The 13,106-nt window shown below is 34.6% G+C and overlaps 3 protein-coding genes across 3 annotated transcripts; 2 read left to right on the forward strand and 1 right to left on the reverse strand.

The window, feature by feature from the left end:
- Window positions 1–1,465: 1,465 nt before the first annotated feature.
- On the reverse strand, window positions 1,466–2,101 carry LOC117793233 (protein Mabiki). The gene has a single exon (XM_034633521.1). It carries the CDS (start codon window positions 2,078–2,080, stop codon window positions 1,466–1,468), a length of 615 nt encoding a protein of 204 aa, XP_034489412.1. The 5' UTR covers window positions 2,081–2,101.
- Window positions 2,102–4,797: 2,696 nt separating this feature from the next.
- Window positions 4,798–7,893, forward strand: LOC117793235. The gene is made up of 4 exons (XM_034633524.1): window positions 4,798–5,045; window positions 6,976–7,356; window positions 7,415–7,561; window positions 7,627–7,893. Exons 1-4 carry the CDS (start codon window positions 4,934–4,936, stop codon window positions 7,779–7,781), a joined length of 795 nt encoding a protein of 264 aa, XP_034489415.1. The 5' UTR covers window positions 4,798–4,933; the 3' UTR covers window positions 7,782–7,893.
- Window positions 7,894–8,554: 661 nt separating this feature from the next.
- LOC117793234 (protein takeout) lies at window positions 8,555–9,844 on the forward strand. The gene is made up of 4 exons (XM_034633523.1): window positions 8,555–8,865; window positions 8,931–9,308; window positions 9,367–9,516; window positions 9,574–9,844. Exons 1-4 carry the CDS (start codon window positions 8,787–8,789, stop codon window positions 9,729–9,731), a joined length of 765 nt encoding a protein of 254 aa, XP_034489414.1. The 5' UTR covers window positions 8,555–8,786; the 3' UTR covers window positions 9,732–9,844.
- Window positions 9,845–13,106: the final 3,262 nt, after the last annotated feature.

Below are 13,106 nucleotides of genomic sequence, written 5' to 3' on the forward strand. Positions count from 1 at the left end.
ATGATTTGCTAAGGGTTGTTTACTAGCACTTGCTAAGACAATTTAAATAAACAACACTGTGCAAGACGACTCAAAAAAGATGTGTATAAGAGACAGGGTCTAGACACAAAGAATATGTATGTTAAATATAAAACGAGTTGCAGACAAATTATGAAATACCGTCAAATATTAATATTGGTTCGAAAACGGCAAGAGACTCGGTAAGTGATTGTACACAGTTGGCTTAAAGTGCGATAGCTCAAGTTCAGCAACGTTTTGCAATTATAAACTATTGTATCTGTTTATGTTGCTGTTGTTGTTGTTGTTGTGAAAATTGCATGCAGTTTTCAATGTAAAGCAAGAATTCAGAGAGACCACATCGAGTGCAACAATGAAAATAGTTTGCACTTAACGCAAATTTACATATTTTTGTGTACCTACACATATAAGTAAGTGTGTGTATGTATATGTGTGTATTTGTGTATGTAGGTAACGTACAAGTGTAAAGTGGTTTATTGGGTTGCCTTTGCCGTTGTAGACGGCAATTTCTGCATGGGGTTTTCCACCAGCTGCCTCTGCTGCTCCATAGGAAGTCGCTTTTGGATCATTATCAAATGGCCTACAATGAAAATTAAAAGTAATTAGCTGCTCGGCGATTATGCAATGCATAAAAAGCAACCAAAATGCCTAAAATAATAACAAAAGCTACAGCTTAAGAGTTAATTAACTGGTGGGGAGTTTCAGAGAGTTTGCTCTATTCAACATGAATACTCAAGTTTAATTAACTTTAACAATCATTATTTATACATTATATATACTCAAGTGCAGTGGTTGTTGTTGTACGCAGCACAGTTGACTGCACTTTGGGCCTTAAAGCTGAAGTTGTACTTTTATTGTAGGAACTTCCTTATGAACCATGCATAAACCTAAGCATATACTTATTTAAATCGAGTTTTGTCTGGCCCATTGGACCATTGATTTTCAGCATGGTTTCGTATTGTGTAATAACTAAAGATACTACAAATAGTGAGAGCAGGTCATACTTAATTTGCAGGGAAAGTAGGGTACATAAACTATTAATGAATAAACAACAATATTTTAGCCAAGAATACGAAAACTTTTAAGTGAGATATGTATTCCTTAAAGAAAATTTATGTTTTTTGTCAATTAAAATTGCTAAAAAATTTAAAAAAATTATAATACTATGCTTTTCATATTAAATTTATAGTTAAAGCATTTATTTTACCATTTATTTAAAATTTTATTTATTTCGTATTGTTTAAGAAATCCCAATAAAAGAATTGTTTTTGTTTTATTATATTTAATTATATTATGCATATAAGTATATTTTATTACTAAATGTTAAATTTACCAAAGTTTAAATCTAAAGCCTAATATTTCTTTAAGAAATTCATAGATATAATAAAAGTTAAAAAAAAATTAATAACTATAAAAAATAATCACACAGTGATAAGGTAAATGTCAGCTAACAATGCTCTCCCTTGATACCGTTCATCAGATAGTCAATACTGAAATTCTTGTTCTGCACAGGCGCTGGAGGTGGACTCTTGGCCTGATCGAGCTTGACCAGTTGATTGAGATGATGGAAATAGGCATTTGCTCTCATGCCCTGTTCAACAATTTTGAGATGCTGGCAAGTGAATTCCTTGTACTGCTCCTCCACGGCGAGATGCTCCAGTTTCTTGACCCGCCGGCTCATGCGGCATGCAATGGTGTTCTTATTGCGTCGCTCCTGATCTTTGGGCGTGCGTTCCTTTTTCGGAAATTTTCTCACCATATTGCCATGATATTTGCAAATGTCTCGTAGGGCTTCGGGACTGATGGAGTTGGGTAGTGAGTGCGAGGAGGATGTTGACTCTGATTCCAGCGATGCATCGCATATGGTGCTATTGAGACGTCGTCTCTTGGACAGCGGAAGACTGTAATCGCTGGAGCACTGACTGCTGGTATCCTCCTCCTCATCGTGGTGACTGCGAGACAGCAGCTCCTCCTTGATCTTCAGCTCTGGATGCTTCTCCTCACGACGAGCAGTTATCAAGTCGAACTTCTTGTGGCGATAGCTTTGCATTATGGAAGTCATGATCTTTGGCTTGGCTTTTGAGCACTGTCAGATGATCTGTTGCGATTGTTGTCTGTAATTTGACTGATGTCCTGTACTGCCGCGAGTCAAGTTTATATAGTGTTCTCGGCATTTGGCAACTTCTCTTATCATGTGGTTGCTCTAATCCGCACTCATTTATGATGTTGTTTACACAAATTCTTAAGGAATATTCGACTTGCAAAACAATAACAATGCCATAAAATCAGCTGATTTGCCTGCACGCGTTTTCGCGACCTATCGCTACCTAAGTCCATCCAGAAATCGAGAATCCATCACCACCCGCTGCTAAGCCTTTTGTGCGTGCATGTTTGTGCTTGCGTGTGTGAGTGTGACCAGACCTAGTTAATGAGCTGACACTCTTTTGTCTCTCTACATTGCTCCCTAGGTGGCAAAATGCGCGCCTTTTGTTTGCTTTTCATTCAATTTGCGTTTGTCTCGCTTGCAGATAATATTCAGTTTTTCCTTTCTTTTTGTTTTTCATATTGTTGCCTGGCCTGTTGCCATGTGTTTTTCTATTCAATTCTATTTCCATTTGTATTGTTCAATTTTTGGTTGTACTCACAGTATTTGCGGCTCATTTGTCTGGGTTTGCTTTTTGTATCTGTTTTTCTATTGATAAGATATTGCCGAACTGGTTTGATTTTTTTCCTTATATTCTTTTGAGGGTGTCTTCTTGGAATTGCCATTCCTGGTGCATCATGCTGATGATAAGATGCGCAGTCTAGTGGAGATTGGATTGATCTGACGCTTGTCGTCTCTCAGTGACTTTTACCCGGATTGCAAAAGGCTAGACACTGCAGATAAGTTGTTTGGGCTCTAGATTAATGGGACCTGACAGTAGATAAGTGAATGGTGCAGAGACTTGTGCTGATTTACTTATGAGACAATGATAAGACACGATGATATTTGGTTTTCTTAGCGAAGGAATTTAATTTTTTTTTAGTAAGAAGACTTGTAGTTTCTAATTTCGTTCTCTGGTAATATAATCTTGTTTGTTTATTGCGTTTCTTTTTAAAAATAAATATACGTATTAATAAAGGAAAAATACGATCCCCTACTGTGCCTTATGTATTAAATATATTGTATAGTTGAACAACTTCAAATCGCATTAAGGGAAATATTGAATTTGTTATACTTGAGAAATTACTTATACCGTAAAACGCGACTTAGATGAAATAATCCCTACCTTCTAATTAAATTTTACATATAGGGTTAGGTAAAGGTCGCAATAAAAGCCTAGAGCCACGTGTAAGGTATAATAAAAAGTATAATTTTAATTGTAATTTGTAAAGTACTTAGAAATCCCAGATTATAATACAGTATTAGATAAACCAATTTCAATGCTAATAAATATTAAAATTCTTCTAAATTATAAGGAAATTATTAGGATAATTTACTTCCTTTACCGTCCAGCTCAACGTTAACCTTTTTAAAATAAGACTAATTTTTGTGCTTGGCTCTCAGACAGCTTAAAAAGTTTGTTATTTATAAACTTATATTATTATTTGTATCTTCATACAGTTCGCTTTTTATAGCCAAGTAACCTGAGACGCTTTCGGTCAATCTGGCCACTGGTTAATTAACTCATTAAACTGAGCAACTTTGGAATAACTATTAAAGTAAGCTAATTATAAGAACGACTTTTTTACAATTGTTAAGAACTTGCAGTGTCATTTGGCCATGACAATGATTTGCTAAGGGTTGTTTACTAGCACTTGCTAAGACAATTTAAATAAACAACACTGTGCAAGACGACTCAAAAAGAAAATGTTTGAAACCATGATAACAACTGAAAAAGTAATGTTACAGGTAAATTTCTAGACCCTGTATTTGGGGGAAACCGTTGAGACAGGTCATGTCTTTTTATTTAAAAAATAATATTTATAAATATATGAATATGTATGATTTTGTTTTTAGTTTAAAAATTGTACCACAAATCTTGACAGATATGGTACTTTTGAAATTCGTCATTTACGAAAGCAAAATTTTGTTGCTCAGTTTAAATTGTGACAATTTAACAATTTCATTGAGTGACAGAGCGTGAGTTGAATACAGTGCAAATAAGCTTTTATATTTTCACAGAGATTAAGAAATAGAAATGGAATATTAAACTCACATTGGATGCACTTTGTAACTTAAGAGCAGAAATAATAAGTAGGTACTTAGATAAACGTATCTGCAAGTACAAGTATTTTATGTCTTACAACACTGGGAAAAGTAGTTGTCTCGTCTATTTTGATTGTAGCGGGATAACACAGTCAATGGGCTCTACTCTACGCCTGGTTGGCGATTAAGTGTCAGCCTGTCCGACAAGGAAGCATCAAATGGCTTGGAGCGAGTCGGAATCGGACAGCTGCCGGTAGTGCTATGGACTCCAGGTAGTGGGGGCGATTAATCCAACTTCACGACTTTTGTCTAGGGAATAATAATATTGTCGTTTGTATTTCGCTACTGATTTGGTTTTGTTGCCGTTGTTGTGTTTTCAATAACTGACTCAGTCTCAGCTGCTCAGTGTTGTCGTCATTATCTTTAAGCTATTTACGTTTCACTGGCGATGCCCGCCCCTCCACATTCCCCCCTCTCAACATGCCCAATTCTCGGTTATACGGGAGACTATTATTTGCAATTGTTAGCAGTTTGGAGTCTAGCTCAATTTTCTCCATAAATACAGGGCACCGGATGGTCGTAGCGTTCAGATGCCGTTTTGCATTTGCATGAAACAAGTAGGGGTGCTGCTAACTGATAACTAAACGCATATTTCTTACCAGATTCCAAAACGAAAGTGATAGTCGTGTGTCGCAGAAAAATTCTAAAACAATTTTCCTATAGAAAATGACGCGTATCTTTTGTGCCTTTTTGTGGATAGCATTTTGCGGATTGAGTTTCGCAGCTGAGGATGATTTTGTGCTGCCACCTAATGAATTCAAACCTATTAAAGAGCTTGGTGAGTACATAAAATTGAGCACGATATTCATTCGGAAGCATTGAGTTCGTTGCTTAAGTCTTCGATGATTAATCGAGTTTGTTTCCTAAGTCATTTGGTTTAGTTCAGCTTTTTTATCCTTGCATATTTTTCCGTTGTTTGAATCATATATTATGATTATATTTTATGATTTTATTTATCATAAAATGATTTTTAGTCATAATTTTAATACATATTTTTTTTTGTTTTGAACATACCCGTTTTTAGCAGGGATATTTTAGTTAAGAGCAAATGTATTAGCATGCAGACGGCAGTTTCACGTCATTTTAGGACAAACGGAATAAACTGATCATATAAAGTAATAGACTCTAAACACTATTTTGTCTATCTTAGTCTATTTATAACAAAGTAACAAGGGTTTGGTTGAGAGTTTGAGTCTCTGTACACGTGTATGTACAAGTCGCATCTCCAGGTTAAAACATACTACCTTTAGTAATCTAACTTTTCCTTAACAGTTTTTGTGTTTAGTTTACTGCACGTATCCGTACTATTTGTTTAGAGTCAGCAGACTTAAAACTGTTCAATAGCTTAGTGTACAAACAAAGGTGCAAAAGCCCTTAAAATGAATAATCTTTATGCAACCGCATGGACTGAGGCGTTAAAGGGAACTAAACTCTAAATATTAGTATTTTGTTGTTAGTGAAATCAACAGATAAATAACAATAATTGCACTGCAACAAAACAATCGTGTGAAACACGCAAACTTTCCCATTTGTTACTAGAATTTGTGCAACAATTTACAATGTTATATAAAATGACTTAAAATACTCGCAATATATCATAACTATGTTATTAGCGTATATAATTAATGGAATTATAAATGCTTGTAAATTTATTTGAAAATATTTAATCCTTTATTTATTATTATATTTTAATGAATATTGTTGTCTATATGTGTCAATATGTTAATGGAAGATGTTGCTTAATTAGGCAGTCAAATGGCCAGAATAAAATGTGTTGACAAAATAATAATATAATTTATATTCCTGATGAACAAAAAGCAGACCATAAATAGTAAGAGAATTATTAATACTGTGATAAGAAAATGATGGTTAGGAATTTGATAGATCTGCGTCATAATTTATAATGCATTCAATTGAGAGAGACTTACATTTTTTGAGTAGTTCAGTTTGAAGTGTAGATTAAATAAATGAAAATTTTTGGGTGTCCAAGTAACATTCAAATCTAAAACAAAATTCAGCTTTGACCTAAATTTTAATATTGCAACAATTCTTTATAAAGTTGTCATCAAGTACTAGTGTTGTAAATAATCAAAATCAAAATTGTCAACGCTGTGCAGAACGAAGACTTGAGCTTTGTCAAGGTTGAAAGAGTATTATAATTGTAAATGTTTTTAAATAGAGTAGTTATAAGCCTAGTCTAGTGCTGTCTATATTTGAGCAAATGGAATAGGTCTCGGGTAATTGCCACTTCCGCTAATTGGCCTTCCTCTTCCGCAGTGAGCAATGCGAAAAGCCTTCAGTACAAAAGATTTAAGCGACAAACTTGATGCGAATATGCGATATGCGCCTCAGTTAATTCTCAAGCAAAGCATTAACAATTGAATTGTAAACTGTTTTGTCACATATATTGTTCAACTAATCTTAAAAAAATCTAAACAACAAAAATAAATGAATTCAGCGACTGTGACGACACAGAGAAGGGGTGGAGGGAATGAGTTGTGACTCGTAATTATGAGCGACAACGATTAAAAAAAAGCGAAATTCTCGACTAAATGTCACGTTCTGAGCATAAACCACATAGATCGATCATATGAGATGCGTTTCTAAGTATGTCAAGGCAGCACTCATGAATGTTTTTTTTTTCCTGTGCTCGTATTCATTGATTCATTGAATGTTTTAATTATTTTAATTTTTCTTAATTCGAACAGCCGCCGATATACCGACTTGCAGTCAGAACGATAACAATATTAATGAGTGCATCAAACAGGGATTTCAACAACTAACGCCACGCCTTAAATATGGTATTAGTGATTTGAATATACCACCCATGGATCCCTTTCATCTGGGCAAGAGTTCCTATAGCTACAATTCGGGCTTGCTGCAGGGTCGCATTGCCATGAGAAATGTGGAGATTCATGGACTGAGCGAGGGCATTGTCGACAAGGTGACCTATAGGCAGAAGGACAAACGTGTACGCGTGGAGTTGCTCAGCCATGTGCCACAGATGCTGGTGGAGGGTAACTACAAGGCGGATATCAAACTGAATGACATGAAGCTAACTCCAAAAGGCACCTTCAATATTACCCTCAGTAAGTCTCAGCCACAATACGATATTTAATTACTATATTTATGTATTTGACATTTCAGCCGATGTCAGCATGAAAACGCGCTCCTTGGGAGAACTATACGAGCGCGACGGTCATACTTATATGCGTCTGACAAAGCTCGAGACTGAGCCCACAGTGGGCGACATGCATATTCATGCGAATGGCCTGGTTCCCGATCCAGTGTTGAGTGAGTGCATCAAAACTTGAGTTATATCGAAATGTAAAGTACTACAATTCGAATATTATTTGCAGATGATGTTATTCTGGACTTTATCAATCAGTACTGGCGTCAGCTCTATCAGGCCATGTTGCCCGAGACGTTGGCCATTTGGCAGCCTCTCATGCTGAAAGTGGGTAATGACTTCTTTGCTGCCCTGCCCTTTGATTTAATTGTTACCAAGAGTTAAGTTTGTCATGACTGTTTTTAGCAATTATACTAAGTGGTTATTTACTTTACCCATGGTGTTAATTTAGTTGGTATTGAAATAAAATGAAATAAATATATAGAAATCAACAGAACGATGTCAATGTTTATTTTGACAAGTTGTCAGATATCGATATTTAAAATCAGGGAAGGAAAGAATTAAATAGATGTAAGTAATTCAGAGAATTTTAAAATTTAGCTATATCAATCACATTTTGTTTCTTTAATTACATTGTATACGATGTAAATATAAACAATAATACGCTCTGATTTTAACCATGAATGTTAACTCATATTACGAGTTATAAATCAATATTTATTTTATTTTTCTTGTTTAAGAAGCCGAAACCAAATTATTTTCTATTCATGTTAATAAAAATGAAAATATAAAACAGTTTTCTTATATTTCATTTAAAGATAATCTAATTGATTTTCAATAATTAATATCATCAAGATTATATTACGAGAAGCTTATACATACTCTAATTTCCCCCTTGATGTCTTCTTCGTCTATTCTTCTTTTTTTTTCAATTAAACGAGAAGCAAACTGAAAATTATTTGTCGAAAGGTAATTATAAAAATCATTAATGCAAATCATAGTCAATTCAAATACTAAGTACAACGTATTAAGTAGTAGCAGACGGATGGGGTCAGGGGTTGTACTTGTATTGAATCGTTTTTCACATTTTGAATCGGCAATATAAATCGGTGATGAAGCCGGTTTTCAATCAGTCGATGTATATTTTCTGGCAACGCAGCTGATTTATAAACACGATTTTCCAAGTGTAGTTTAGTTAGTGTAAGCGACTAACTAGTTGTGTTGTTCTATTCAACGTGCAATGATTTTGTGCTAATTCTAGCAATAAAATAGCACTGACCATAGGTCGAGCGATTCAGTTTTAGGGCGCTCGTCACAGCAATACGTTTAAGCCTCGATTTAGCTATAAAATCATAAGGATAACTAGGATTTGAAAGGAGCTTCAACAGCATGCAGTATATTGCGGTTATATTGTGCCTTATGGCCTATCATATTCATGCAGCACCTGCGGAAACTAAATACTTGGCGGGTGTGTATGAATTAAATGCGCATAACTTATACGACGTGTATAACGTGCTTAATTTGTTTTGACAGCCAATGTGACAAAGTGTTCGCAGGAAGCCCTCGAGGCTGGAGATTGTGTTGCAACAATTTTAAATACGCTTTTACCAGGCCTGCGAAATGGAGACCCTGAACTAAATATTCCTGCCTACGATCCATTTGTTATCGATCGATTGAGTTTCCAGTATTCGAGTGGTGCAGTTAGTGGTCGCATCTCAGTGCGAAATGTTGAGCTCTTTGGCTTTGCCGATCTCAAGATCCAAAAGGTGTATATTAAGAGTAATAGTAAGAAGCTTCAACTTAAGCTTCAATCTTTTTTGCCCAAAATGAACATTATTGGTGATTACAAGGCAGACATTCATGTGAATCAACTGAATTTGAAACCCAAAGGCAAATTCAACTTGACGCTGTGTAAGTACAAAATAATCGGATAGTGAAAAATGTATACTAATTTCTGTTATACCTGCAGATGATGTCGAGAACATTTTGACTACGGAAGGTGAGTATTATACAAAAGCTGATGGACTTCGATTTGTACGACTCGTTGACATCGATACAAATCCAAAAATTGGCAATATGATAATCAAGGCTAATGGCATCTTTCCAGATCCCGAATTGGGTAGGTACTGATCAATTTTAATAGATTATTTCTAATAAGATTTCCTTTTCATTATAGATGAAATTGCTTTGAATGTGGCAAACAGTTATTGGCGTGATATTTATGGTATTATTTTGCCCGAAACACGAAAGTCTTGGGCTCCGCTCCTGTTGCGCCTGATCAACCAGTCTCTGATGAATGTACCCATCGATCAGTTTATTGAATCATCGGATTAGTCCATAAGAAACTATTGTTATTAATGTACATTTCGTGTGATTATCTTTTAGTAAATATTTCTGTACAAATATCTCAATTAAAACGGATTTTGCACCCGTACTTGTACTTGTAATTATATTGTCATCTGTTTGCCCTTCGTTTATGCACAATTGACAGGGGCACATTTTTAACTGGTTTTATAGTTTTGGTCATGCCCCAGTTTTAAGCACCAAATTATTTGCCCATAAAACACACTTGCAGCAACAAATTCACTCACTTTTCGTAACTGTTCCCCCTTCGGATTGGGTGCAACCAGTTAATGGGGTTAAGTGCACGACATGTTGACCTTGAAACGGGTATCTATCTATCTAAATATCTAGCTATCTCCTCTGTTCATGTGTATCTGTGTGTAATCGCATACAGGGGCCAAGTGGTTACATTAAAGTGAAATTAAGCAAGATGATTGCCATAAACTTACAGTTTAAGCGTCTACAGTTTGAAGGGAACTTGGACTGCGGTCAAAGCTGAGGGAATGACAATGCAACAATGATATTTTCCACTCAATTGAATTAAATTATTTTATTGATCAATCCGAGTGTCGTTTTACATATTAGATTTGAATGAGATTACTATTTATATATTCCAAAAACAGTTCCTAAAGCCTTTTAAGCCTAACGCATAAAGTGTCATGTCGATGAATCGCTCAAGTTATGAATAATATGAATATATTTAAACTACTAAATTGCTGCTAAACGTTTTCTACCCATTATCCTATTATAATTTACAAGTGGTATAATAATTTAATGGGAGTAGAGGAAGTTGTGGATGGCAGTCCACGCTGGTGACGAAAGGCGACTTTCCGAAAATATTGAGTTACATACTAATCGAAAGGTATACTTCAACAAAAAGCTATTTATTGTTATAAAGAATAAATGACCCGAATGGCAACTTTTTTTTTGAAATTAATGTACATAATAAATTTTATTACTTTCGTCACAAAATGGGATATTAGAAATTTTGGGGCATTAAAATGATTTTGGCACTAGACTGTTAATTTAATGAGTTTAATATTAATCTATAATTGATTTATTATAAAATTCATTACACAAACAAATCTCACAATATTCCACAAATCTCAAAGCAATCAAATTGCAAAAATAATCGTTGGGCAAAATGTTTCCTAAAATAAAAATTGTATTGAATCAAACTATTTTATTTTTTTTTTGTTTGAAAATAAAGTAGAAAATTCATCCAAAATACAAAATCTTTAAAAGTTCAGGAGGGCATAGATTTCGTAAGGTTGTTTGTCAAAAGCTCCAATTATTTGTTAAATACAACACCTGTTGGATTTTTGTAGATGTCACTGTTGTACTTGCATTATAATTTATGAACTTAAGCAAACGCCAGAGGTTAGTAATGCCGTTTGTAAATTAGTTTAGCATAAAGTGAGGTAATATTCCATAGGTCGACGTTAACTATGACATAAATCAGATTATTATATTGTATGTTCGGCACAACTATATTTAAGCATATGGCTTTAAAGTGCACTATGTGCTTGGCATATTAATTAATGTTTTTAAATTTGATAAGTATACATGCTGGGCACACGCATGAGTGTCGTCTGTCAATCCAAAGACTGGTCGAGCATAATAATTAAATTGAATATTTGAATCGCAGAAAACTTCCAAAGAGTCTGTCATCGTCGGAAGTGCAGACGTGTGCTTCAATCTGATACACACACACTTTAACAAACTCACACACTCACACGTCGCCATGTTCACCTTGAAAGGAAACGCTTCGAAGTCTCATAAATATGTACAATGCCCCCACTTGTTGAGGTTTCTAGTGTAATTGGTGCAAAAGATTTACAACCGGCCTACATTTTTCATGCACACAGTCCAGTGCATGCTCAACTGCAGAAGTGTTATGCAAACTGTAACTGGGCTTGTTAGTTATTGGGAGTGTAGTTCATTGCATGTTGACAGCTTCCTCATTGCTGTTGGATTAATCGGTTTGTGGGTGCAATTGGATTGATTGACAGTGCTTGCATATAGTATATTGACATACCTTTGTGAGTACACAGCATTTAAGATTTTATGAGTACATTTAGAATTTGCCCGTAGCTATAGTATAAACGAACAAAATTAACAACATTTTTAATAAATTTATAATATTCTCAGCTAAGCTTTTATTTAAGTAATTATTAAGTGTCGAACCAAATGTATTTAAGCAATTCAAAATAGCTTCAATCTAATAAAACTGACTTTAATAATACGTATTATATTATAATTTATTCTAATTGCACTTGAAGTTTGTAATTTACTTTAAAGACTCAAAACGACTGTGTACAACTATCAAATTTTTTTTTAATTTTAATTATTATAAAATAAATAAATTTAATATATTCTGTTATGTTTAAAATAATAAATAATGCTTATTTATCGATAATTATCGTAATTAACAAGAACTAAACAATTATTTGCAATTTATGAAACAGTACACATTTTTTTCAGCTGATAAAACTCATTAGAAAGTAAACTAGAGTTTATTTTAACAATTTAAATGATATTAATGTTCTTAGCTATGTTACGAAATTCGAATAATTAATTCTGAGTACATCTTATTAACTTATTTATATAATCAGGTAAGCGACTTAATTACATTCTATCAAGTGCCTAGACGTGCACACTTAAGGTTCAAATGTGGCTCTCAATTATGCTAAGTCATGGTGTGATCACAGTGCTGCTGCAACTGTATGGGGTACACATGTTCTCAAATCAACAACTCAACAAACAGCTCAGCAACCACTCAACCACAAAAGTCAAAAGCTTAGCCAAAAGCTCAGCCAGCGCGCTCCGAAAGCCTTCGAATTGAATATGTTGTTGTTGTTGTATATGTATTATTTGTTGTGTTTTTTTGGCAGCTCGCGCATGGAAAAACTTAAACAAAAAACTCAAGCAGAAAACTATAAATAAACGTGAGTTTAATGCAGCGCTCATTTCAAGATTTGCAAGCGGCGGGCGTCCAACGGAATTGTTCGCTGATTTTTGAAATTTTTGCAGAAGTTTACTTTGTATGTGTTTTTGGTTGAGCAATTGGCCAACAGTGTGTAGGTGTATGTCTGTGTGTGTGCACAATTGCAGCAACAATTGCAGTTAGCCGAGAAAACGACAGCAACAACAAACTGTAAAGATTCGTGTAGAAATAAAAGTGAAGCCGGTTTTAAAATTACGCAAAAAAAAGCGTAACGAAAATTGCCCACGTTTGCCTGTGTATGTGTGTGTGTGTGTGTTATATCAAGCCACAGCGAAAAAATCAATTAAAACAAGTTTATATTGCCAATTGTGTAAAAGTGCTGTCCATATCATTAGCCACAACGGGACAACTCCAAAAAA

Source organism: Drosophila innubila, unplaced genomic scaffold, assembly GCF_004354385.1.
Source record: "Drosophila innubila isolate TH190305 unplaced genomic scaffold, UK_Dinn_1.0 34_U_U, whole genome shotgun sequence".
Taxonomy (NCBI): Eukaryota; Metazoa; Arthropoda; class Insecta; order Diptera; family Drosophilidae; genus Drosophila; species Drosophila innubila.

What these genes read in the sequence shown, in the direction of transcription:
- LOC117793233 (XM_034633521.1), bottom strand. Translation starts at nt 2,080, where the DNA reads ATGACTTCCATAATGCAAAGCTATCGCCACAAGAAGTTCGACTTGATA.
- LOC117793235 (XM_034633524.1), top strand. Translation starts at nt 4,934, where the DNA reads ATGACGCGTATCTTTTGTGCCTTTTTGTGGATAGCATTTTGCGGATTG. An exon ending in CAAACCTATTAAAGAGCTTG is followed by an intron (nt 5,046 to 6,975) that starts GTGAGTACATAA and finishes TAATTCGAACAG; the next exon opens with CCGCCGATATACCGACTTGC. An exon ending in CACCTTCAATATTACCCTCA is followed by an intron (nt 7,357 to 7,414) that starts GTAAGTCTCAGC and finishes TTGACATTTCAG; the next exon opens with CCGATGTCAGCATGAAAACG.
- LOC117793234 (XM_034633523.1), top strand. Translation starts at nt 8,787, where the DNA reads ATGCAGTATATTGCGGTTATATTGTGCCTTATGGCCTATCATATTCAT. An exon ending in GGAAACTAAATACTTGGCGG is followed by an intron (nt 8,866 to 8,930) that starts GTGTGTATGAAT and finishes TTGTTTTGACAG; the next exon opens with CCAATGTGACAAAGTGTTCG. An exon ending in CTTTCCAGATCCCGAATTGG is followed by an intron (nt 9,517 to 9,573) that starts GTAGGTACTGAT and finishes TTTTCATTATAG; the next exon opens with ATGAAATTGCTTTGAATGTG.